The sequence below is a fragment of the Temnothorax curvispinosus genome, unplaced genomic scaffold (assembly GCF_003070985.1).
Source record: "Temnothorax curvispinosus isolate PA1 unplaced genomic scaffold, ASM307098v1 QBEX01004528.1, whole genome shotgun sequence".
Classification (NCBI taxonomy): domain Eukaryota; kingdom Metazoa; phylum Arthropoda; class Insecta; order Hymenoptera; family Formicidae; genus Temnothorax; species Temnothorax curvispinosus.
Window position 1 is genome coordinate 544,925 of NW_020214308.1, and position 26,209 is coordinate 571,133.

Consider the following 26,209-nt stretch of genomic DNA (forward strand, 5'->3'; position numbering starts at 1 on the left):
AAAATAGCACGTACACACGTGCACGCAGTCACGGAAAAGGAGGAAAAGAAATCGACCGTTAATCGTTTCGAAACGGTCGTTAGAGCTCGCTCCATCGCGACCGCGTGTACTCGTCATCGCGGAGTATCAGTCGTAAATTACCGAAAGAAAGATTGGCAGAAACGACGAGATTAGTTCGCTCGGGGAATTAAACGGGCGACGGGGACGAGCGATTTTGAATTAACCAGGCGGCTTTTTAACGCGCAGCTCGTATATATGCGAACGTCGATCGATGAAATATATCGCGGCCGAGAGACGCCGCGCGATATAATAAATGTAAGAACGGCGATAAAGGCACGGGGGAACAATTGATTGTTATTCTTCGCGGGCGGGCAAATACGTCAGGCGGGAAAACGAGCGTGGCCGGCGAGCTAATCGGAGAGCCGCGCGTATCGAATCTGTTCGGAACGCGAAGGCGTCGAGGCGGCTTGAAGCGCGCGCGGTCGCCATGCCCGATCGTTCATCACGCATTCGTTGCGTATTGTATCGTGCGACAATCACGCATATAATTCACTCGCGCTGGACGCGGAATTACGCCGCGACAACGCGTTTGTTCGACCGATAGCCTATCCAAGGCATTGACGGCTACGAGACGTTGATACACTTGATTTAAGCCGGCCCCGGACGACACGGCCATTCGTCAAATGTTCCACCACTGCACCGGCGCAAATGATCCGCATTTAATCTCTTGCAGCCACGGTCAACGCAACGCGATTGTCCTTTCCGTGTTTTCAATCTTCGCGCTCATTTGACAAAGAATTGTGAGGAATTTTAATAACCGTGACATAATAATTTATTATATACTTTGTTTTACATAAATATTACTGAGGCTAACGTAGATGTTATCACTGCATGGTAACGAAATTTTATATCAACAAAAAGCTTCAAACATAGTAAAATTTTTTAAGTTACGTGTCACACGCAAGGGATTTAGCTTTTTCTAAACGGCACATTTATTTATCAAATATACGCGAGACAAATATAAATATATCATGTTTATTTAACAAATTTTGCCTTTGTCACATCCAATTGTGGAATTATCACGTTGATATGAATTATTACATTGTCATACGCGTCATATGATCTATACGATGCATTACCTATCTCGGCTTGACAAGTATTGGGCGACTGGTCGCATTTAGATATGCACTGTAAGCTGCTAATGCACCAGATAAACATTCAACAAATGTTTAGAGACGGTTTGCCGAATATTGCAACACGAATCAAATAATTTGCATTCGATAAATGCGAATGTCCTGATGCTGATGTATTGTTACATACAGTTATCAATATTGATCAATATTTGGCAATTGAAAGCGTCATTTGGATATAATAAATATGTTATGAAGGTTCGCTCCGTGCGATTCATAAATAAAGGCGCAAATGGACATAACGTTTGCAATATTTTAAGACATTTAATGATTAATGCTATATTGACATGTACATTAATCATTAACTGTTAAAATATAAAGATCTTAATTATTTTTTTGCTGTCTTTGTTTTTTTATCAAATGTTTAAATTAGTAGTTGATAACACTGCCTGAAATATATATTTAGGGTATATTTTATAGTTAGATTGCTGTAGTTATGGTTGCTGATTTTTATGTTCAAATTATACAGAAAGTTTTTTCTTACGTTTCTAATGCGTTTAAATATTTTTTTTGTACTTGCATTAGAAATATCAAAAGAGAAGTTTTCGAGGTGGAACGTGTAGCAATTGGCTAAAGTTAGTGTGCTGTAGTTAATACTATAGTCGCTACGATTATAGGAATTGTTTGTTTCATCGTGCTTGAATTATGTTAATGAAAGCAAATATCGCGTTAAAATAATTCCGTAATATCTGATGTGTTATTAAAACCATTGGACGACATTATACTGATTAACGTAATCAGCGGCGGATTTTAAGGGTATAAAGAAGCGCAAACTTGATTTAGAGACCTCTACAAGAGATCTTAGACGCTCGGCTACTATACGTCTAATGAAAAAGATACTCTATTGTGTGTTGGTGATAATAGTGGGTTATAATTAATCTGTGCGCGGACGTGTCGCGGAATAAAAAGAGAATTCTGTCTTGCATTTCGCGTGTCAGTGGCGATATCGTGGCGATATCGTGAATTTGTGATTTTCTTCGAAATGTCCGTTCCTTTGAAAGTGAAATGTGCGGATCTAGTTTCGGAGTTCGTTCAGCAGCGCGGGTAATTAAGTGCTCGTTTCTGGGATTAATTGTTTCCTCGCTGGAGTTGGATGCGGATCATTCCTGAGGTGGAATTTGCAACGGGTGGAGCAAACTGCGATACCACAGCTGGTGAGTAAGACTAGTTATTTGCTATCATTGCGTAATTGCTATCATTTATAAATTTTTTTTTAATATTTCAATATGTCTATTAAAAAAGATTTTTATATTTTATATAAATATATTAACATTTTTATTGAACATTTATATTAAAATATTTGATTGCTGCAGTATTGAACTAGTAAAAGTTTAAAATGAGATTATATGCATAATTAATAAAGTTTTAAAAAATGAAATTGAAAATTTTGTACTGTATATATTTATAGTCCATTTTCTGGACTTTGAGAATAATGTCAATTTCTACTTTTAAACTTTTTAAAAATCACATTCAAATAGGTTCTATGGTTCAATTTTAGACGAAAAAATATCGAGGCATGAATAATTAAATCGAGATATATTAAAATAAAACATTTAATAAAAGGAGTCATATAAAATATTAAAATAATTATTTATGTAAATTGTTGTACATAATAGTGGCATTTTCATCAAAATGAAATGAATTAAATGCTCTGATCAACGTACATAAAATTGCATGATAATTACAACACATTAATTCTTCTATTTAAGGGGACGTTTAGCCGATTGTGAGATACAACGATTAGCGAGTGCTCATTTATTTTATTAGAATATTATACGATATTGATATCATCTACCTTCTTAATGAAAAATTATTATTCGCCATTATTGACTACGTTATTAAAGATCGCTTTTTGCGTTTGTGACTTACACATTTCTGCGTATAAATAATAAAATAATCAGTCAGTGGGCGCGCAGCTTGATTAAAAAAAACTCATACAATATGGAAGCTCTAGGTGCTCGTCTATTGCGCCTAATGGAAAATCCACCGTATTTGCTATTTCTTTCATCCACATAACGGTCTTCGAAATGTTCGGAGAGGTTGTTTGCATTTCAACAAATGGCGTAGCAAAAGAATCAACGCGAGAGCGGGATAACGTCGAGCGAATAGCGCGCAAACGTTGCAATCCCGATGAATTCATAAAACGCTGCTTCGAGTCAACAGACGTTTCAACGACTGCTTTAATTAAAGTCAAATTATGTAGGGAAATGTAACTGCTAACGAATACTGTCAACTTAAATGCGCATTCGAAGGAACCGGATCCGGTTCATGTGTGCATTCACGCATTCCGATGATCAGAGAGTGAAGTGCTCATTAGAAACCGTCATTATGAGCATATAACCGTTCTTCGATTTATTTCTTAATTAATATAAATCTTTATTATAACATTTTTAATAATTTCAATCGGCATTGCAATAACGAGCGAATCTTTTTTGTAGTAAAATAAAGAGAAGATAATTACATAAAATAATATTCTATCTATACGGAACTAATTACGACTATGTGCTTATAAGGATAAATATCTTACGTATCACAATGAATTGTTTAGCTGACTGATGCGAAAATGATAATTAAAAGTTGCTATTCATCCTACAATATACACACGTCTTTCTTACTAAAGAAATTCACTAGAAGCGATCAGTTCTTAACTTATTGTTAGCCACGTTAATTAGAGGCAGTCGGTACTGTAACGACAATTTTCGCGTCGATAATTCCATCGCGGCCGCGAGCATTTCCGGCATCGGCCGGGAAGAAAAGAAGAATCACTAGCTGCCGTGAATCAAAACGACAGCTACAAAAGGCAAGACAAAGTGCCTTCTCGCCGTGAGAGAACCAAATTCGCGTGCGAATCGCGCGGATGTTCCCGTCGACGTCTCCGATGAGAAAGCAGGGCGGTGAGAGAGGGGTGGGGGAAGGAGGGAGACGGGTTGAGTAGACAAGAGAGAGCGAGAGAGAGAGCGAGAGAAAGAAATAGAGAGAAAGAGCGAGATAAAGGGAATCGCGAAAGAGAGTCGCGGGGGAAAGGCGGGAGAGGCGAGAGGCGAGAGAGCGAAATGGCTCTCGACTGCCGCTACCAGACAAAGAAGCCCGTCAAGCACGATGATGGACGCCTTCATGAACGACCCTACGGAGCACCGTACATCACTTTTATTACCGCCGTCCTCATTTTCATATTTCATATTTACATTTCTAGACCGCCGTAAATCAGCGAATTTATGGGTAATTAGGCCTTTGTGCCGTGTGGAAGCCCGCACCGAATCCGCCGAGGGCTCGGGAGCTTATCGAACGATACGGAGAGCCGACGCACGGCGGCTTATACCGCGGTGGTGAGGGCGGACTTTTCCCTTTCGCACACCCCCCACGGCATCGCCGACAGGGCGGCTCGTTTCTTACCACCGCCGCGGAGAAACGGGCGGAATGACTTTTCCCGACGAGTTTCCGTACGGGGGGCACTCGTGCCCCCGCTTTCTCTCTCTTGCCGTCTCTCCAAAGAGATTTCCGAAGTTCGCGAGGGAGGGGAGGCAGGTGGACTTCGAAGTTTCCGCGAGTAATAAAAATCTAGGGCAGATTGGAAGAATTGTTCAATTTTATTTACCGCGATGTCCGCCGCGGAAACGTGTTAAAACTTTTACATTTTCTTCGTTAAAGTGTCTCGTATCGCGCTTATCCCGCGGCCTCGCGATAATGTACCTCGAAAAGCCGCTGGCGGCGAATTGTTCCGCGAATTGATCGTGCATCGGAGATTAGGCTCGTTAGATTTTATTCGCCAAATTCGCTTAATAAGACGAAACAGTATAAACAAACGGTGTCAACAAAGTTGAATGAAAAATCTGCGATTTAACGCATAAAATGAATTTACAAAGTCCATAAACTTCTAGACAGATCTCTTTTCTGATGATTGCTAAACGAAGCAAATACCGATTATTATTATTAATAATTATTAATATTTTACAAAAAAGTTTCGATTTCTTTGGAAAGTTATATATTTTAGGTAGCACATTGCTTTGAATAATCAACGATCGCGAGTGAAACATTAATTTTCGCGGGTCGTGGTTATCTTATGTATTTGCAACAGCGGACCGGATCTTATGACAGCTTCAAGGAAGGCGTCGGAAGTTCACGTCGATGAACGGGAGCTATTTCGAGTTCCTCAGCGTTGTTCGAGGCGAAGGTAGTGACGCTAGTAGCGAGCTACGAGCCGTTGAGCGTATTACGGCCTCATAAAGGTCTCCGTTAATATTTAATAGTGCGTTTTAATGGTGCACGCAGGTGCGAGTACATCGTGTCGTCTACTTTCCGCGCCCTCCTCGTGCATCCTAAGTATCTGTTAATGACGGCTTACAACGAAATGGCAAAGTTCCCTTCCTTCGGCTGTTCTTCCTAGCCCTATCCGGTTCGCTACATTGATGCGAGAGCTTCCCGCCGCGATTGTTAGTGTTATGTGTTAATATGGTGCTTCTTAAATGCCTCGATATTAAAATAAAAAAATTACTCACCGGTGCCGATGCGCAACAGCGGAGTTATATAAGTCGTAACCCTCCGTCGATCTGTAACAGAAAAATATTTTTAGATTAAAGCAACGAGTCTAAGATACTATAATCGATACTAAAAATAATAATTAATTATCGCGCCCGTTAAATTTTGAAAACATTATTTTAACAGATATCTGATTTTACGACAGTGCGAATAAGAGAAAGACGCGACGCTCGCGACGTAATATTTCTTCTCGTATAAGTAATCCGAAATTGCGAAATTGCGCCGGAGTTAAACCTCGAAGTAACGAGTACCACACATAATGAGCGAGTCAAGTCGCGCTTGAAAAAGTGACGGAATCCGCCACAGAGGAGTACAGACAGTAAAATAAATATAGTAACGAATAATTACTTACTCCACGGTTGCCCCGCTGTCGCCCGATGCCTCCCAGGCCTCCTCCTCCTCTCCTCGGTCCTCCGTTGTCGCTCTCCATCGGCGCACTCACTCACGACGTTCACGAAAATCGACGTTATCGTCGCTTACGCGATCGCGCGATACTTTCGACACTTTGCACGGCACTCCCGGTATTAATCTCGCGACGCGGCGCGTACTTTGTTACACGGCGACGAAAGAATTACGTCGGAGAAGCTATACGTACGAAACTATTACGATCCGCTTGCCGCCCGTGACGCTCGACGTTCCGCAGGTAGACGCTAAATGGCGGAAAGAATTTCGCGAATCGCGCGGCCAACTTCACTCGCCAGGAGCAACCGCCGCGAGAACGCCACACTTGCAGCTTGTCACGCGATTTTGACTAACTCCAATGAATAAATCATCGATTTATGAACACACTCTAGCTATCCCCCACGATTGACAAAACCGATATTGATATCCCCCACGATTTACACGATATCAAAATAACACGATTCAATACAGAAGTTAAACGTACGACGTTATTAGAGACTGTGATCTCTGTGATTGCTAATTAAACACGTCGCGGCACTACTCGATTGTAAAAAGCTCCGCCAGTATATCTTTAATCCGTGTTCCGAAAACGACGCGATAGCAACTTTACTCCGAAACCGTGAACACGACGACGCCGACGCCGCGACGCGAGTCAAGTCGACGGTTAAGAAAAGCGAGACCGATCACCCGAAAGAATGTAATCGAATGTGCGATATACCTCGGTATCCGTACAAATTCCACGAAGCACACGTATCAAATGAACACTCGATGCAGAGACGGCGGCCTTTACTTTTCAGACCCTCTTTTGCATCTGATCTATTTTTACTATTTTATATAAACAGCATAGAACCATTTTCAATTTAAATGATAGTAAACGAAGGTCAAGTTCTAGGATTGTTAAATGTTTGAAAAATAATTGTGTTATTTAGGGTATATTAGGGTCTCTCTCGAAAAGCGTAAGGGCGATTTTCGCACGCCTATGGGCGTCGGAATCTGCACTCACCGGGACTGCACGGCGGTTACGCGGAGCGGCAGCGTCGGAGCCGCGATCGGTGAAACGACACTAATCGCGAGGGCCCGCGCTAACCGATACGTTCTGTCGATGGCCCGTCACTCCGGTCGGCACTCCCGATAGAAATTCGTGCTCATCGTGCACTCTTAACGGGCGAAATTCGCGATTAATTGCGGACCGCGATCCGACTCCGAACCGATGCACCGGCGACTCGACGAGAGTGTCATGGCGGCCGAGTTTTGGCTCGCAAGATCTCGAAATCGAGATACTTCGAAATGTCAACTATTTGAATTTGACTGAAATGACAGTCGGGCGCGCTTTCTACCGTGCTTCCTAGCGAATTACGATGATCAGACGCGTCTAATTCGACATTCTCAGCAAAGATTCGAACGAATACGTGAAAAATCTGCGTGTAAAAGACGCGGGAGAAGCCGGACGCGGTGCGCGCTCAAAATTTCAAATTTCAAGTTGGCGCGTGCAGTTTACCTCGTCCTCGATGATCACAATGCGAATATCTGCCTGCGGGGGGAACGGCGAGCTGCACGGTTGATCGTGTATGATTTTCTTCCACGTAAGGGCTCCAGTAGCTTCAATGTCAGGATACTGACAGTAAATATTGATTATAAATCGCACTATCGCAGAATGATCTGCCAAAGCTTGTAGCGTCTTACTTCGCCTAATCACTCACAGATGTCGTCATCTGTACGACGAGCGGACGAGTACACTTTTCGCCTGCGCGCGAGTATCCTAACCTCAACGCGCCGTATAATTTTGTCCTCTCTCGATTAATCCTAATTTCGTACAAGCGGGTCCAGGCGTGAATCAAGATGAATTGATGATTCGATGAATTCTGTGCGAAACAGTGTTGAAATCAGCACGTTAAAAAATATGAGTGACTCTCGTGAGCAGCAACTGGAGGAACTGCGAAGCTTCACCGATGCGGTTAACGAGGATATCGCCAGCATCGTTGGAACCCTCGGCTGGACGATGGAGAGCGTGACGAACGTGGTAAGCGTAATCAGAACTTGTTGACTCAGATATGTTGATTTTAACGGAACTATTGCGTTTGTATAGGATACGGAGTATCTCACGTGTCCGTATGATTCGTCCCACCGGCTAACGGAAAGCTCTCTCAATGACCATCTTGCCTCTTGTCAATGGAAAGCTGAGGGTTACGGAAAGCTAGATGTTCCTTTATCAGAGCCAACTTTACCAGCTGATTCACCGTTCTGTATAAAATTTGGTAAGGGACGAGCTTCTTAGGACGAGTGCTTTATAACTTTTCTAGAGATATTCTATGAAACATCTTTATATGAAATGTCTGTTCCAGACGAGGAGCTGCAAGAACAAGTTCTCAGGAAGGCCAAAGAACAAAATCCAACGATGAAAACTGGTTAGTAAAAAACGTAACGACTATGTGCGTTCTTATGCCTGTTAAATGACAATGGAATTTTTTCCAGCGAGTTGTGAATGTTATACTTGCCGCAGAATCAATATATCCTTTTACATATCCTTTATTCAATATTTTATAGTCACATAAAGACAAAATGGGTACATTATAACATTTGCGATCTAACAATTGTAATTTTCCTATTTAGTATGCAATTGAAAAGAACTGCACAGCTATTATTTTGAAATTGCAAGAAATTTTTAATTATGTTTCGACTTTTATGATTATATTATAACCATGTTATAACTACGAAAAATGTGAATTCTTAACACTGATAATAGGTATGGGTGAGCGGTTAGTACCGCGTACATCTGATAGGGTTATCATAGATTTCACCAGCGATGAGAGGAGAGCGCTGTATGACTATGTCATCGCTAATACCGCCAAGCCAGACATTGGAGAGGATATTGCAAATATTAATAATCTGTGAGTTTAATGAATAGATATAAATTTATAATGAATAAATGTAATATTTATAATTATACGTGTAACGTATAGTAGTATGTTTATGTTATATATTATATATGTTATTGTTTTTTTGTAATTTATAAATATTTTTAAATTTATTTTTCAGGGAGGCACAACAAAAAGGAGACAAAGAATTGTCTTTTCTGGAATTGTTGATACGAGAGCGCAACTTTAAGAGACGTAGAGCAAAGCATAGAGGCGTTCATACAAATAAAAAGTCTCATACTGAAATTCTCAGAGAAGTGATTGATCAACAAATGGAGATGTATGTAGATTATATCTCCGGAGAAAGTAATTCTGGACGTGTAACAGACGTTCGGAATACTAAAACAGATGATACAAGCTATGAAAAGATGCAAGATAGAACAGAACGTTTAAACAAAGTATTTCTTAGTAAAGATCCTCCTTCCCGAGACTATAATGACTATAATTCTGGAGAAAGGAACGGTCATCACCATAAGAAGCAAAGAGATAATCAAAAAAGAGACCATTCAGAAGATAGAAGTTATCACCGATCAAGAGATCGAGACAAACAGGAAAGATATTCAGATGCAACGGAAAGAAAGCACAGACATGAATATAGGAAGTCGTCACGTTCGAGAGAGCGGAAGTCACATAAAAAGGACAAACGTCGAAGTAAAGATAAATACTACGAACAGAAGCATAAATCTAGAGATCGTGATAAATCATCAGAGAAACATAAATCTCGAGATCGCGATAAATCATCGGAGAGACATTATTCAAAGCATAGTGATCATAAACGAAAAGATAGAAGTAAAGAGTATTGACTTTAATTGCAAACTAATTATAAGAGTAAAGACAAAAATGGGATCTGTTTAAAGATTTGTGTATCTGAAGTTAATAATTATCACAGTTAATAACACAACTCTAGTATTATTATAATTTACTTTGTGAAATGTATATATATTCTTCATTAGCATCAATTAAATTTATTTTTGTAACTTTAAACATTCTGTTTATCTTGCAATATATATTTTCTTATTCATTTCTTATTCAAGTAAAAATGAAGATTTATGTACAGGTATATTGGGCTCAGGGGCACAGGATAGTAATTGGGTTGAATAGGATATACAGATCTAAGAAAAGCTACTTGATTAAGTCTATCCATTGACTTTCCTAAATCAGCATTCTTATCATCTAATTTGTTTAATATTGAATTATGTATAACGATTGTCGGCGTATGTGATTTCACTTCTGTTTCAATGACTGTTTTATTCAACGACTGTGGTTGCGGTAATTTTCTACGATTAGGAAGTTTCTTAGGTTTCTCCAAATTGAGTTTCTTGTTATTTTCCAATTTAGTACCGACGGCAGTGCAGTTATAAGCAATTAGCAATTTTTGTATATCGTAATGCGACAAATGACTTCTTTGGCCAATCTCCACATAAGACGACTGTAAAAGCAGAATTTTATTATTGATTCAATCAATAGAATTATATATTGCTTAATATTAAGAATCAAATATAATAAGTATTATATTTGATTCTTAGTATTGAGTATATACAAAGTTATATTTAGTTTTTGAAGTATCTTCGATATTGTATCTAAAAATTGATATTACCGTAGGTATTATCGTAGGAAGCGACCTATTAGTGGAAAACGCCGTCATAGAATAATGCATTATGCTGTCATAGTCATATGGTAATCCATAATCGGTTACGGTATTATTATTTAACATACGGAAATTGAATACATCTTCTGTAAGAATCTTTTGTTAGTCCTCTTTTCAGTTTGTTATTAGCACACATGTTGCATTGATTACCTTTTTTTATATTTTCCCATATTATAGTAATGTATTTGTCTCGATCTGGCCTCATATGCTCATGATATACACCTAGGGTATGCAACGTCTCGTGTATCGTGTGTCCAATTGTGTGAAGGCACAAGTTCACGTCTAGGTTTAAAGAAGTAGGTCCGTATGCATTACGTCCTAATTCAGAGAAGCAACCCTTCTGATGACCCGTGATATTGACCCAACTATTTGCTGGGAGCTTTGCATATTCTTTAATGCGCAGGAATTTAATGCATGTCTTTGACATTATGGTACGTAACGCATCCTCCAGCATAGCAAGTTTCTTTGGTTTATTAGCTAGAGCAGATAATAAATCCTTAAATATTTAGGCCTGACAAGCAATTCTTAAATATATTTGATTTTGAGTGGAATGTATACATAAAATATTCCATTATTTGTGAGCTCGTCTTTAGGTAGTTACATAAGTCACTGTTTCGATTTAGAATTGCAGAAACGGCTTACCTATGGACGAATGAACGTAATAATTCACGATACCATTAGGCCATAATAAAGTTGTATCCTTCGTAATAGTTTTCCTCGCTTTCGACGTCTGATATATATCGCCTTCTCGTTCTGCACCTTCTTCCGGATTATCATACTGAGACCATGAATCAACTGTGAATACATAATATTATATTTATAAAATATCAGAGTACTTTTAAGTTATCTTTATTTAGATTTCTTCATGGCATTTTCTAGACACAAATCTGCATGTTCTCGAAGCACAATCGAGGAATAAACTTCATTTCTTTACTCACGTTTATAGCTAATAGTTGTCCCAGAAGTGGTCTCCCTTGTTTTCATCAGTTTCAGCGATATTGGTGGCGATCTTGTCCAAGAATTGATAAGCTGCGTCGGATATGTATTAATGTTCGTGACAAACCAGCTACCTAGTAAAAGGAATGCTAAAGGAAACGAGCTACAAAGATATCGAGCTTCCTGCATCTTTCTTGGGCGAACTACAAACATGGACTGACTAATCGCTAGTGTGAAAATATAATTACATTAAAACTGATCCGGCGTATATCGCAGTTGATGTATTAGAATTCTTTTCATTGGTGGTCCAATGGTGAGTAACACGTTCGAGATATAAGAATATGTTTCATCGTAAGAAAAAAGTTATGGTCGCGCGTAACAAAAGCATTATTCCATCACGATTCTATTTATTTTTATTCTCGTTAAATCTTTTAACACCGTATAATTAATTTGTTACGGCGATAGGAATTATTATGCAGAAGCAATTAAGTGTGTCTTATTGAAAAATATTCTTCTAACATAAATTATCTGTATTTTTCGTTTTCAAAAAAATTTTTCAATTCTAGCGAATCAATATTATTCAATATTATCAATATTATATTATTATTATTTTTATGTATATTCAATACACATATATAGAACAATACAATTTCGATAAAGTTTAATATTTTAATATAAATGGAAAGTAACAATAATATTTAGAAATGTCTTAACATATTTATGATAAGATGAATAAACAAACATAGGCTTTATTTATTTTTTATAATTGAAATTATTCTGATCGTATTTTTTTTTAATAATTATATTTCTTTATTATCATCAAATACTCTTCTACCTTGAGTTACTGCTTTGCCTCAATCACAACGTTTGCTAAGATGGCGTTAGTACACAGAGAATTTCAAGCTACGTTACATCTTACATCCCGCGGACCAAACAGCTGTCTTTTCGTTCCCGCTTTCACTACATATATAATGGACGCTTGCATTTAGTTATTTATATTTGACGCGTTGTGAAGTTTCCGTTTTGTTGCATGCGCACACCGTAATATAATACAAAAAGCACATTTTTTGACATTTATCTTCAGCACTTCAACAAAATGAAGAAATACGAGAGCTTCAAGATGAAAAAGTACGAGATTTTGAAGCACATCGGAGAGGGATCCTTTGGACAAGTGTATAAAGCTAGAAAACGTTCAGATGGTGAAATTGTGGCTTTCAAAATGATAAGGAAGGTATGAATGGCTATGAAACAACAAGAGAGATTTATAAATAACTTGTTTTGCTGCATGACTAACGCGCCGATATGCTTGTTCCACAGTGTGGCAGATCAGACAAAGATCTCAAGAGTCTGCGTCAAGAGTGTGAGATTCAACGTTATCTGCAGCATCCAAATATCGTGCAGATGATAGATTCATTCGAAACAGAAAATGAAGTATGTCGGATTTTTGGAAAGAATTATGTTTATAAGTAAGACACCTTTCTAGATATTCTGTAAAATTTCTGATTTAGATCGTGGTTGTGACAGAATACGCAGATAAGGAATTATATGACATACTGGCCAAAGGAGGTAGATTGTCTGAGGAAAGAGCACAAGTAATAGCTTGTGATCTAGTATCTGCACTTTATTATCTGCATTCAAATCGGGTGATGCACAGGTTTGTATCTAAGCTAAGACAAAGAATGGCTTATAATATGCAATTATAATAATTATATTAATGTTATTTAGAGATCTCAAACCACAAAATGTTCTCTTAGAAGCGAATGGCATAGCTAAACTATGTGATTTTGGATTTGCTCGTAATATGAGTACTGGTACTCATGTACTTACGTCAATCAAAGGCACGCCATTGTACATGGCACCAGAACTCATGGACGAATACCCCTATGATCACAACGCTGATTTATGGTAAATGTACAACCACATAAATATTTTAAATATATATATATATTATATATATATATATATATTTTTTTTTAAATATATATATATATATATATATATATATATATATATTTAAAATATTTATGTGGATATATATAGTATATAAATAAGATTTATGATTTATTTATATAGGAAATATATCTTGAAATTAATTTCATAATTTCTAAAAAGGTCATTAGGCTGCATCGTGTATGAGTTGGTCGTCGGTGCGCCTCCATTTCAAACTAATTCAATACTGCATTTGGTTAAGTTGATCAAATTTGAAAAAATTAAGTGGCCAGACTTTATTTCTCCAACCTGCAAAAGCTTCCTAGAGGTAAAGATATTTATTGTGATATTAATACTTTTGCAATCGTATATTGTATATTGTACATGTAAAGATGTTTATTAATTTGTGAAAAGATGTATTACTATATTATTGTTTGAATTATATAATAATAAATTATCATAATTTCAAGTTAGCTGTTATATGTAAAAAGGTCAACGGCCATTATCCTTACTCGCCAATATTTTAGTCGTATTTTGACCGTTTACTTTCTTACATAGCTTAGCTTATTAAGTGTTGATTTTTTTGTTAATAAATTTATTCATAATTTTAATTTCAGGGATTACTTCAGAAAGATCCTTCTCAGCGGTTAACTTGGCCCGATCTTCTCCAACATCCGTTTGTCAAGGATCGAATAATAATAGTAGGTGGCACCGTATCTACTCCATTTACAAATCCATTATCTGCAAGTCAAGCAAGAGCAAAGCAAGAACAATTAGAGCGTTTAGCCATGCGTACTGCAAATAAATCCAAGTATAGTATTGATTTTAATTGTTTCTTTTTAAAAGCATGTATGTATACATACAAATAATTAAAATTTTTTGTATAGATTTGTGAAGAAAACAATCAAAAAATTACAAGAACAGGAGAGAAGACATTATGAGTATCAGCAACGAACATGTATTTCACAACCGGGTTATCTAATGTCTCCTGCATATTGCCATCATATGATAAACCACTGTCAGGCATTACGTCGTAGTGAGCCAAGTGGCACTGATTCTAGCGCTAGTATTGATGTACTCTTAGGAAATCTCAGTCTCAGGGCATCTTTGAGAAGTGATCTTTTAGCTGCAAATCACGCTTTATGTCAGAGTGACTGTCCGCATAATGCAGACGTACAACATAATTTCCCAATACTAGACGATCACTCGAAACCTGTTCAAACGCAAACGGATGATAGCCATTCCATACGACAATTGAATGAGGAAATGTATCATACTAATGCTCAAGGTGATGGAATCAATGTAGGTCAACAAATTGAAAAATCTACGCACGTAGAGCAAATTGTACATGGTGATGGTGATCGCAAGCAAAGTTGCTTGAGCATGGATTATGAACAAGAATTCGGTGAAAGAAACCTGACTGAAAAACACACGAGATTGCCAGATTGGGACCCGAAGGCAGTGGAAAAGCCTATCGAAAACGAAGAATGGATCGCATTTTTACAAAGATCGATGGAAGAAGTTATGGAGGGTGAAATTGACTCGTTGTTGCAACAAAATTGTGTCTCGGTGTTTGTTTCCCCTTTAAGAAATCCAGCAGCCGGTTGCCGAGTTGTCGAATATGTAACTTGTTTATTATCATTACCATTCACCGTATCAGTCAGCAAAGAAAATCTTAAGAAAATCGAACGAGTTTATTTAGATGTGAGAGTAGTACCAAATCTCGTTTATGCCATCAAACTGTTGATGTCGGAACGTTCCGATAACGAGTTGAATGCGATAGTGAACGTGGGAACGAGATCAGCATCTTCTTTATCCGCCGATGAACTTCAAGCACTCGAATGCGCGATGCTAGTTCTTTGTAGATTAGTTTATATTGAGAATCAATTTCTCATGCAATTTTGCGACGCTATTTACATTGTGAATGGGATGCCACTTCTACAGCAACTACTAACGTTAGAAAAAAGGAAGGCAAGGGTCGTTGCAGATCTCATCGCTATTTTAAATAACGTTCTACGATCTCAACCTGAGAATGCCGAGCTTGTGGAACAAGTTGTTCTGCGTACAAAAACTCCCGGTGAGCCGAAATTGTAAATTTTCTATTTTACATCGTATTTGTAATGAATTTACATATTTGAAATTTTTTGAAGGAGCGTCAGTGGAACAGCTCAATAAACTTCTCAGTCATCGACAAACTGTCTTACGAGCAAGGACATGTACTATGATCAGATTGTTGGGTAGATTTTGCTGCAGAGCGTTACAACAGGTCTGGAACAAATCACTCAGAAATCTCATGGAAGGCTTAATCAAGGATGAAGATGAATATGTCCGACGCGTAAGTTAATTATTGATACAGTATTTTTATACGATTTTGTATAATACAACATAAATATTATTTTTAGGCGGCAGAGGATGCTGTAAATGAATTGAAACAGTTAACGTATTACAATTAGGAAAACTTTGTCGGCTGAATGTTATAGGATGAAATAAGCAGAGATTGTTAGGGACCAGTTTGCAGTGCTATTGTTGCTCGACAAGTCTTATGATGCTTGAAGATTAAATATTTTATTTTTGGACAGACTGATAATTATACTTAAGAAATTAAGTATAATTGTATGTGATATTTTTATAAATTGACTTATAAATTAATAAATTTATTTTAATCTAAAAACATGGAAACATACTATATAGATATTTGTTGGTACGCTTTATTATACATTTTAGAATTCGATTATTTAAAAACGTGAATTTTTAATTGAATAGCCATCCTATAGAAATTTCTTCGGAAGAATCAGAAGAATTGCCGCCGTTTCCTTCTGGTTTACGATCGCCACATTGCTCTTTATACATTGCTTGTACTTTAGCCACGTCCTTTTTGCTGAGTCCGTCTCGTTGACCAAGTTGCACCTTCTCTTTCTGCGAAATAGTATAAACATTGAGAACAAACCGAAATCAATAGGAATATTGCGAGTGCCGCACGATCATTACCTTCGGCGTAATGGTAGGTTCTCCATTTCTAGAGAATGCGTGGGAGCTATAGTGCATGACACTCTTGTAATCATAGGCGATACCATAATCGGTGACAGTGCGATTGTCATACTTGTTGAAATTATGCTCCCTACCTGCAAAAGTTCATTAAAATTTTATTCGTGCATCGTACAAGAGCATCCATTCTAAGAACACATTAGTTGACATCATTTTGACTCGGATGCGAATAGCATTCAAGTATTCAACAAATGGCGTTCAAAGATTATTTTAAATATCCTTAAAAAATTATTACAGTAATAAATAAATACACGATCTTCTATACAAAAGATATAAGAAATCAATGTAAATTATTATTAACACAAACACAATATTAATATTATTAGCTGTTCGTACCCGACTTGATGTTCTCCCAATGTATGGTGACCCACTCGTCTCGGTCCGCGGCGCTCTGCTGATGGTAAAAGCCTAAGGCATGCATGAGCTCGTGCACGACAACACCGTGATGAACGCATCCCGGATTCTGTAGATTCAACACCTGTCCGTGACCGTGACGACCTACCAAGGACCAGCAGCCCGACTTTTTCGCCTGTATCGTCACGTAATCATCGTCAGTATCCTTGTAAGGTCGAAAACGTAAGCATGTTCTCTCATGATACTCCTGCATGGCTTCTTTGATTAGTTCGATTTGATCCCGATCTATAAGTATTAATGATTCTTATACAAAAATTGAATCTTCCGAATCAAGACTAAGTTTTGAAGTATATATGTATAACGAACTAACAGTTGATTTCAACAACATAGTTCAGTCTCAGTTTAAACGAGTTTCTTTGTTTCTTTCTAGTTCTACTTTCGGAAAGAGATAACGATGCAAATAATTTAAGATAGAAGTTAATTAACGATAGCAAACTCTCTTGTAAATTTAAATGTAATGAATGACATCTGTATATAATATTAATACTTATGCTAACGCTATTTGTTATCGTGATTATGTAAAGGAAGATGTAGAATTACCAAAGTCATCTTCTTGTATGAAATAGGGCACGACACCGCCAGGCCATCGTGCTGTAGCATCTAGAAGACCATTTTTCCACGATGGGCTATCGGGATGTATCATGATATCACCTTCATGTAAACCGCTTAATTCCCAAACATTTTGTAGATCATTCGGACTCCAATATTTTATGTTACTAGCTGAGAGAAAAAGAGGAAGTAGCAACAGATTTTAACGAAGCATTTTTTAATTACTACGCCTATTGCGAGTAACACCATAGACTAAAATCAATTTTTATTTTAAATTTTGAATAGCTGCAAATCTGTCAAAACTGGAATTATCATCAGAAATTTAATTACCAATTTCCTCGTGATTGTAATCGCTGTCGAAAACTCCATTAAACCGTGGCTCAGGCGGTATAGGATGGCCATGGGACCCACGATGACTTATAGGCAATCCTGAACTAACGCCGATCGCTACGAACAACAAGATTATTCGCGTTGAGACCATTGTCTGTCTATCTTTATCCTGAACTAGAGCGCCACTTATTGTTAGTCTGACACTGCAAGTCAACTCTACCTTTCCTTTCCTTATATACGAAACCCTTATCCATTATAGCACGCTCACTAGCGGAATTTTTTAAACACCAGATATGCAAATAAGGAAATTATCTCAAAGGGTTTGTGAAATAAGAAGTGTGCAAATCCGGAATGTGAACATCTTTTCTCGGTTTTTTTTTTCAGTTCAATCTCTTTAGTACTATATATTACCTTCGGCGCCTGTGATCAGCAACATCAATAATAATCATCGTCATATTCGTATTGCTTGTCTTCTTGATAACTATTTAAGTCGCAAATACAAATTATAATCGCGGGCACAGCTTGAATATAAATTGCACAGCTTATCTTCCCGCTGACTGTTGCGACCCAATAGCGGCCAGAAAACAGGTCTCATGGCAAGTTCCGGCAGAATTATCACGTTATTGTGGTGTACAATGAGACGATGTATTTGCATAAAGGAAGCTACGCAAACACGAAGCAAATACAAATTAAGTCTTACCTTCAACTATCTCTCGATATGCACAAAAGAAGTTTATATAAAATACTTTTTTCTATAAAGATATATTTCAAATTAACTTTTGCTTATACATGTAGCACATATTTGAATTAGATAATTTGGTGATTAAACTTTGATTTAAATTTTTTTAAAAGAAATTAATTAGAAGATAAATATACGGCATGATTTTTCTTCTTCGACTCGCTCGGCGGATTATTTATCGCCGTTCTGAAAACGCAGCACGGCAGATTCGATAAAGTAACGCCGAGAAGAAGGCGCCTCGGATCTCCGGCCTCGAGGCAACGACGATTCACGGATGTGGGTCAAAATGATTCGGTAGCCGGCCGCGTAATTCAGTACATCGGTATATTATCTCCGAATCGTTCCATGCCTTTCCCTCCGCGGGCCCCTCCGTCTCCGCTGCGCGTCCGAGGCCCGTCCGCAGCCTCCGTCTTCACTCGGGCACATCTGAGGCGAGAAAAAAAGGCGTGTAATTATAATATACAGCGTGAAATTAACGATAGCGACTTTGTAGCCGTCGCGCGTCGATGCACGAAAACGGCATGATTAATGATTGCGATACACGTAAATGTACACATCTAAAATAGCCACTCTGTTACGAGTTAGAATTATTAGAGAACACAAAAATTAGAACGTTATTCTCACATAAAGCAAGCCAACGCTATTCAAAATGCAGTATTCATAGATAATTACAGGAAATTAAATATTCGAGTAAAATGCGATCTGCGCGAGTCAATGATGCCTGTAAATAGTTTTAGTGCACATCAATCGTTAATTTTAATTTGAAAAATTATTTCATATTTAAAGAGTCGGTGCAGTCGAAATATTATCGATTTTCTTTACCACTTGTCAATATATTCAATTGTAATAATTATTGCAGTGTTATACATGCTACACATTTAATTCAAGAATATATATTTGACTTTTATTTAATACGATGCTGGACATTTTCAAATAGATAAAAATATGATTTAGAAACAGAAACGAAGTTTACTGAATACTAAACAGGTAAGTAAAGACGTTTACACACTACATCTCTCATATCTCTAATTTTGCATCTGTTCTGGAAATCTTTTCTGTATTTCGTTATTATTTAATATAACTTGTATATACATTAACAAACTTGTTGTTTATTGACTTATAACAAATGTTAATTTTATTTATCTTTATCTAGAAAGCAAAAATGATACTAGATATAGGGGAATCAGAGTAATCGAAAATTTCTAATGGTACCGTGGCTTGTACGTCGCTAAAGCGAACATCGCCGTTTCTCCGTCTTCTCCTTCCGCACATTCAACGGGTCTGAGACTAAATTGTCGCGTGATTCGCGAACGTCCGCACGATCGGCTCGCGAACCGGTCTAGACGTTCATTAGATAAAAGCTCCGTTTTAACATACGGGCATACAAACACGCCGCATACGCAGAGTCGCGCCCGAAAATCTCGCAGGCTGGGAATCGAAGGCAAGGCCAACGACCGAGGCGTTCCAGATTCTGATAGCCTAAATTCTAACCGGAATTCTTGGAACCGCAAGCGAACCAGAATGACTCTTTGACGTTCGCTACGGGGAGCTGAAAATTTTACGACCGTCTAACGACGGAAACTTCATAGCTTCTCCTTGTCTTTTATGGTTTTTTCCGCAAATCATTCCCTTTTGTTGCGACTGCGTAACTGAATGGCTCTACAACTGAATGGCTTTTGTCCGTTGTTAATCTTGCTCATTCTTTCTGCCTTCTCCTTTCCTGAACCGAACAAGTTCTTTCTCATCAATACCTCCCACGAAGACCAGATTACTACTTATAGTTGGTTTGCATCATGTAATCCAAAATGTTAATTCTCAGTGATAAAATTTGGAATTGTTTCATGTTTGTTGAAATAATGATTTTCGATTTTTGAGCTTCATGTATAATGCTAGGTCTACAATGCGAGTCGTTAAAGTCGTGAGTCGTAAGAATTGATCAATCACAGTCGATTATTCTTCTCAAATTCGATTGTGATTGGTCCATTTCCTCACGACTCGCATTGTAGACCCCGCATAAAACTGATTTTCTACGTTGCTATGTTTTGCTATGTTTTGCTGAGAACAGCAAGCAAATATTTCTGTATAAATCTACCGCGTGCAATAATGATGTTCGGCCCTCCCGCACTGAACTGTTAAATTTCTTTTTAATATTTGGGAAAAATACTTCTTTTTATTTCCTTTTACATTCTTAATTGTACAACAATATATTTCATTACTAGAATAAACCTAAAACAGCCCATTTCTTCAAGAACTATATATTTTTCTTTTTAATTTGTCGCATGCCGAATAAAGTTTTGTCGCTATAGCCTATGGAAGATAAAAGAGAAAATATTAAAATCTCATCTTTATAGATAGCGTGCTCTTTTCCTCATTAAGATTTCTCATTAAGAAGAGAAATTTCGTTTTAGATTTCAAAATAACGTGTAGAGACTCCTCTCTGTTAATAAATATACTTCATATTTTTCAATAATTATTGAAATTCATTAATGCTCGGATCGTCAGTATCATGGATTTATTTTCCATCGAATGCTGCGAGAACGGAGCAAAGGAGCATAAGTAAGTAATCCCACGAAAGAGCAGAGATCGAGATATTCGCGCAGATGTAAACGAGCGTATCGCGGTACGTCACCGTCGTCGTAGTCGTCGTGCTATCGTCGGAGTCAGTGTAGGGTTGAATTCAGCGTGGCATATGCAGCACGTGACTTGTCTAACGAGCGATTAGGCCAGGCGAATGCCTGGTGGCGCAAGAAACGTGAAAGATTTCTAACGATCGTCAGTCGCATTAGCAGTTCCTTGCTCCCAACGCGCGAGTCAAGCCAAGCGATAGTCGCTTAACGATCGTTCACCGCGGCACCGCGCGCGAAATCTCTCGCAAATGCACGTGCTACTCCACGTGGTCGCGGGTCAACGAACCGCGGTCTCTCCTGGCCCGACGTGGGAGCATTCGGCGTGCTTTTACCCCGTTTCTAATATGCTCGAGGACGTATGGGACACAGTTTCTGGGAAGACGAGCGCAACGATGTTACCGGGTCGCTGATAAACGGCCGAGCTCCTTCTTGAAGATCAAACTGCGTAATTTATTGCGTAATCGATCAGGAAATTGAGACGTAATCTTACATTTATCTATCGTCCGAGCTGAAAGCATTCGCGAGTAAATCTTCAATTATAAAAGGCTACTATTGTTCAATACATTTTCTTGGCTTATTGCCGTTCTTGGCAACGTTAAAGCCGTAATCACACTACGGGTTACGGGCTCGATTGCGGTTGGGGAGTTATTGCAGATTGAACGAATAGGACGAAATAGGATCATAAATTACAACCTGCAACCTAAGCTACATTCCGATATGCGCTATATATCCCAAAGGCAGGGTTGATGAAGGCGCTAACGCTGATCCGAACCTAAAAGGAGCAAAAAAAAAATACATTTACGTCGCGATCATTAGCATCGCAATAAACCAAATTAGGGTGTAATCCGCGTATGGTTGTAGTATCTCGAAGATCTCGCACTCGACTTCTCCTGTCCGTTTCGTCCGTTCATTGAAGTCGCTCAACATCATGTAGTACGTAACCGGTCTTCACCGAGGGGAAGTCTTCTCATGAAGTTTCACTTGTATGTACATACAACGTTTATTTAGTTCCTCTCTTTCGTTTTTCCTCTTTATTTTTGCGAAAGTTTCGGCTTGCTCGAATTACGCCGGTTTAACAACATAAGTACACGTTTCGTCTTTGTGCCAGCGATGTAAAAGCGACTCTTTTTTTTTTAAAGTGATAGAATTAGCAGAAATACGCTAACACGGTGACTTATGCAGTCGACATGTATTTTACATTTTAATGAGACTTCTTTTTGTTTGTAATTGTTGTTTACGCGGACTGATTATATTAAGTCTAATGTTCGAGAAAATTACAGAGATTCACTTTCTTTAATTATATTATTTATAACAAAGCAAATAAATCTTGAAGCCGTATATATCTATATAATAATGTTTATCACTTCAATATATTTTAATTAACAAAATATAATTTTGATAGATTGCAGTTTGCTGCATCGAGAGATATCGGAGCAATATCAGTTGTTATTCTAAATGCTTTCACATGCCGGTTCTATTGCATCCCAAAGTTCATTACCAAACGATGCTGTCAAATGTGAAAGACGGGGATCCGAGGTGCAGCGAATGGAAGTCTGGGTGCGAAGGCGGAATGGAGATATTTTTAGGTGCGACAGTTAACCTCTTTATTCTTCTTTACGATCCTCGACGAACGTTACTTCTGGCAACACAATTTCCTTTCTTCCCTTCGGGCCTGATCATCAAATAAAATCGACTGATGGCTTTGTGATCGCCTCGGAACAATGAACCCTTGTCAACTCGTTTTGCGCTTGCCTACCTCTGACGTGCTACCATCGAACGATGCGCTACTTGTAGTGAATCAAACTTGCAAAATTGAACATCTCTATTTGAAAGTTAAGGCGAATCGCGCTTTATTTAACAAACGAGTCATTTATCATTCAGCGTCTTTGGCAGACAACAATTGATACAGAGTATAGACATGATAGAATAGAACGATGTAGCGAAACGAGAAGAATGAAATTTTATTCAAAATAAATTTAACTGTTTCAGTTTCGTTCGTCCGAATGCGAGCACGGATGCGAGCGGGAACAACGGCTATAATTTCACGTTTCCTATAATCCATTGTTTGCGCTGATTTCGGCAAACAAGTAGCACCGCCTCGTTGATCTCCTCGCTGATCGCCGAGCACAGATGAAAGCCGAAATCGTAAAGGATGTTTCGGCGCCGCGTATCTCCAGCGGGCTCGGTTCTGGGTCCCCCGTGAACCACTGACCCACTGGGACCACTCCGGACCATCGGGACCAACAATGTATTTCGGTAGTAAGTAAACGCGGCGAACACCGCGAACGTCCTCGGTTCATCGACCCTGTTCACCATCTTTCTCTTTCTTTTTATCTTACTCTCTTCCCCTCTTTCTTTCTGCCGTCCTCCCCTTCCGTATTCGCCCCCGTTCACTCTTTGCCTCCCTCTTTCTCTTTCTCTTTTTTTTTCTTTCTCGCCCCCCCCTGCCGAGTCCTCTCTATCCCTCCTCTCGTCGTCACCAATGGTGCCCGCGGCTTTCAATGCGATCATATCCGCTACCGCGATGGATCATCGTATTCACCGTTTCGCTACGTGCACTCGCTCCACCATCGTTAAAGAACGCGAGGCGAGTTGGCCAAGTTAATTCACATAAACTGATTTTATCGTGGATGTCGGATAACAATCGTAACATGGCTCTTTGCCAAGAAGCTAGATATGATTTATATCCATTTCCCATCTTTATTAGTTCATTCCTTAATTATAAGACATACGTAAATATGGGTCTCCTTTCTTGAAAAGGTTTAAACGTATGTTATATATACGAAAATCTATTTTAAAAAACAAATACTTGGATTAGGAAATGAGTATTTAAGAGATATCTCTCTTCGACAAGGTTATCTTAATTAGATCATGTGTCGAGGCTACAAAATTATATAATTTAATTTCTGATATGGATAACGATTGAATAATCAAAATCTTAACGCATTGAGCTTTAATTAAAGTACAACTTTTGTACATATAACGGAATCTCGAATAATTCTAATGCATCTTCCGCTTCATTAGGCCGGGTCCGGACATGTATCGTATATATTGGTTATAATGATATACCAAGGCCTTGTTTTCAATTCGTATTCGTATCACGTATCTTACAGATTAAAAACAAGACTTTGGCATATCATTATATAACCATTCGTATTTTGATAAGAAAATGTCATGATACGATACGGTGATACGATACATATTTGGACCCGGCCTTAGATTTTTAACTGAACCTAACCGACGCAGTAGGAAAGTGGCCTAACGACAGATATTAAGGACGGACAGGTACAAGACATTTCGTATTAGCGCGACGGAGGAGGTGGACGTTAGTACGCGCGAGCACGTGGTCGATGGGCCGTTATCTAGCGGGTCGCGTGAAGCCCTCCACTTTGTGGAACGACCCGAGATTACCGCGGCATTAAAACCTTCCTTCTTTCCTTCCCCCCTTCCCTTCGCTCTTCGTTCTCTTTCTGTCTGTCGTTCTGTGTCTTTCTCTCTGCCCCTGTCATCTTCTCTCTCTTTCTTTCTCTCTTCCTTCCACTCTTGTCCTTCTCACCTACCTTCGTCCTCTCTCACTCTCTCGAACGGCGAGCTTCATGTTCTCGAGTCGGTCATGCACCTGTGAGAGTGAAAGTGTCCTCCGTCTTGCGCCGCGCGTTCCTTCCCCCCCGCGTTCATCAAACCACCGCCTTCGGTGACCACTACCTTTCGGCGACCACCACCTTTCGCGACACCTCCGACGACACACGCTGCCCATCCTTCGCGCAAGATCGCCGAGCTCCTCGACCAAACGACTCGTCTCGTCCTGTTGCGTCGCATCAGCCCCCCCGTACAGCGAGACGATTTCTTTCCGTGGATTTCATCTTTTTGCGGGACGCGAAACGGCCTCGCCCGCGGCAAACTTTTCCGATTATGATCTTGTATGATCTCTAGTCTTAACTTATTATAGTTTATTTAAAATGTCGAGAATATATTATACTGTTAATGTGTCTGTTCAAGTTTTATCCAGATTTATGAATTGCATAGTCATTAATATTTTTATTAGAAATTATTCTTGATATAAAAGACTTTATTGCTAATTTTATATGTATTTATGCATAAAGTTATATAACTATTATGTACTATTATACATAGTAAAATTACATAATCTTATACGGAAAGAGGTATTCGTAAAATAAGATTGATGTTCTTAAAGTTACATATATTTTATACATTATTACACACTTCTGTCTTTTCTAATTTATCCGTCCCCTGCACATAGAATATATTGGTCTGAATTATACTTTGTGTATAGATATATTTCTACTTTCATATTCTCCGAGATTTATGGTTTATATGTATTAGAAGACATAAAGAAATGTGCGGATAATGAGCTCGTATAATTAATATCGACATCGACAAATTAAAATCTAAAAATTAACTCATGTGTTATAACAAATGTCAGGTTTCTTAAAAAACCATAAGCGCGCAGTAAAATACGATTCTAAATTTCAGGTCATTAGCGACGCGTTAGAAAGCTTGAGTCATCGTGAGTTTATTACTCAACCACAAAGAGATCGCGAAGAGATGAGGAACCGGATGACTCCAATTTTCCTGGGCTCCAATTTGCAAGGTGACTTTTGGTACGTATTATTTAAGAATTGACTGTATAATTCTCGTAGAACTGTTCGATAAGGACACTTTGGAAGAAGGAACAGTTCTTCCTTCTCTAGTAACTGTAAAGCTTGCCTTGAGACCATTTTTAGACTTTTTTTTTTACTTTTTGTAATAGCAGAATTATTCGCTAACGGGTTGTATCAGAGAATAATTATTACCGTCGCATAGCCTTCATTCTCTCCAAAGACATCGTTGTCAAGCAAAAAATATTAGGATTTTGAAAAACAAATTCGACTAGGAGAACAAATTCGATATTGTACAAGATTTCTATCAGATATTTATCTAACTAATAT

The 26,209-nt window shown here is 38.4% G+C and overlaps 4 protein-coding genes across 7 annotated transcripts; 2 read left to right on the forward strand and 2 right to left on the reverse strand.

Annotated features, from left to right (window-relative positions):
- The first annotated feature begins 7,851 nt into the window (after positions 1 to 7,851).
- LOC112453571 (U11/U12 small nuclear ribonucleoprotein 48 kDa protein-like) lies at positions 7,852 to 9,944 on the forward strand. 2 transcript variants are annotated; one of them, XM_025014380.1, is made up of 5 exons: positions 7,852 to 8,148; positions 8,215 to 8,383; positions 8,471 to 8,533; positions 8,872 to 9,016; positions 9,165 to 9,944. In XM_025014380.1, exons 1-5 carry the CDS (start codon positions 7,984 to 7,986, stop codon positions 9,844 to 9,846), a joined length of 1,224 nt encoding a protein of 407 aa, XP_024870148.1. In that variant the 5' UTR covers positions 7,852 to 7,983; the 3' UTR covers positions 9,847 to 9,944. The 2 variants fall into 2 exon arrangements, with proteins under 2 accessions (XP_024870148.1, XP_024870149.1); XM_025014381.1 differs by having other exon boundaries at positions 7,852 to 8,145.
- Positions 9,945 to 10,061: 117 nt separating this feature from the next.
- On the reverse strand, positions 10,062 to 11,816 carry LOC112453566 (zinc metalloproteinase nas-7-like). The gene is made up of 5 exons (XM_025014373.1): positions 11,630 to 11,816; positions 11,334 to 11,486; positions 10,842 to 11,168; positions 10,641 to 10,777; positions 10,062 to 10,472 (listed from the first exon to the last, which is right to left on the reverse strand). The coding sequence occupies exons 1-5, from the start codon at positions 11,814 to 11,816 to the stop codon at positions 10,062 to 10,064; spliced, it is 1,215 nt and encodes a 404-aa protein (XP_024870141.1).
- LOC112453570 (serine/threonine-protein kinase fused) lies at positions 11,030 to 16,217 on the forward strand. Of its 3 annotated transcripts, XM_025014378.1 has the most exons (11): positions 11,030 to 11,122; positions 11,315 to 11,940; positions 12,712 to 12,858; positions 12,945 to 13,058; positions 13,136 to 13,281; positions 13,353 to 13,532; positions 13,740 to 13,884; positions 14,174 to 14,367; positions 14,444 to 15,633; positions 15,707 to 15,891; positions 15,959 to 16,217. In XM_025014378.1, the coding sequence occupies exons 2-11, from the start codon at positions 11,938 to 11,940 to the stop codon at positions 16,007 to 16,009; spliced, it is 2,355 nt and encodes a 784-aa protein (XP_024870146.1). In that variant the 5' UTR covers positions 11,030 to 11,122; positions 11,315 to 11,937; the 3' UTR covers positions 16,010 to 16,217. The 3 variants fall into 3 exon arrangements, with proteins under 3 accessions (XP_024870146.1, XP_024870145.1, XP_024870147.1); XM_025014377.1 differs by lacking the exon at positions 11,030 to 11,122 and having other exon boundaries at positions 11,147 to 11,940; XM_025014379.1 differs by lacking the exons at positions 11,030 to 11,122; positions 11,315 to 11,940 and having other exon boundaries at positions 12,452 to 12,858.
- Position 16,218: 1 nt separating this feature from the next.
- On the reverse strand, positions 16,219 to 18,148 carry LOC112453582 (low choriolytic enzyme-like). Its single transcript, XM_025014411.1, has 6 exons — positions 18,115 to 18,148; positions 17,895 to 18,011; positions 17,556 to 17,735; positions 16,938 to 17,240; positions 16,545 to 16,678; positions 16,219 to 16,472 (listed from the first exon to the last, which is right to left on the reverse strand). Exons 1-6 carry the CDS (start codon positions 18,146 to 18,148, stop codon positions 16,308 to 16,310), a joined length of 933 nt encoding a protein of 310 aa, XP_024870179.1. The 3' UTR covers positions 16,219 to 16,307.
- Positions 18,149 to 26,209: the final 8,061 nt, after the last annotated feature.

What these genes read in the sequence shown, in the direction of transcription:
- LOC112453571 (XM_025014380.1), top strand. Translation starts at nt 7,984, where the DNA reads ATGAATTCTGTGCGAAACAGTGTTGAAATCAGCACGTTAAAAAATATG. An exon ending in TGGAGAGCGTGACGAACGTG is followed by an intron (nt 8,149 to 8,214) that starts GTAAGCGTAATC and finishes GCGTTTGTATAG; the next exon opens with GATACGGAGTATCTCACGTG. An exon ending in AAATCCAACGATGAAAACTG is followed by an intron (nt 8,534 to 8,871) that starts GTTAGTAAAAAA and finishes CACTGATAATAG; the next exon opens with GTATGGGTGAGCGGTTAGTA.
- LOC112453566 (XM_025014373.1), bottom strand. Translation starts at nt 11,816, where the DNA reads ATGCAGGAAGCTCGATATCTTTGTAGCTCGTTTCCTTTAGCATTCCTT. An exon ending in GACAACTATTAGCTATAAAC is followed by an intron (nt 11,487 to 11,629) that starts GTGAGTAAAGAA and finishes ATGTATTCACAG; the next exon opens with TTGATTCATGGTCTCAGTAT. An exon ending in TTCCTACGATAATACCTACG is followed by an intron (nt 10,473 to 10,640) that starts GTAATATCAATT and finishes CTGCTTTTACAG; the next exon opens with TCGTCTTATGTGGAGATTGG.
- LOC112453570 (XM_025014378.1), top strand. An exon ending in GATCACAACGCTGATTTATG is followed by an intron (nt 13,533 to 13,739) that starts GTAAATGTACAA and finishes ATTTCTAAAAAG; the next exon opens with GTCATTAGGCTGCATCGTGT. An exon ending in CGTACTGCAAATAAATCCAA is followed by an intron (nt 14,368 to 14,443) that starts GTATAGTATTGA and finishes TTTTTTGTATAG; the next exon opens with ATTTGTGAAGAAAACAATCA.
- LOC112453582 (XM_025014411.1), bottom strand. Translation starts at nt 18,148, where the DNA reads ATGGATAAGGGTTTCGTATATAAGGAAAGGAAAG. An exon ending in TTGGGAGAACATCAAGTCGG is followed by an intron (nt 16,679 to 16,937) that starts GTACGAACAGCT and finishes GAACTTTTGCAG; the next exon opens with GTAGGGAGCATAATTTCAAC. An exon ending in AACCTACCATTACGCCGAAG is followed by an intron (nt 16,473 to 16,544) that starts GTAATGATCGTG and finishes ACTATTTCGCAG; the next exon opens with AAAGAGAAGGTGCAACTTGG.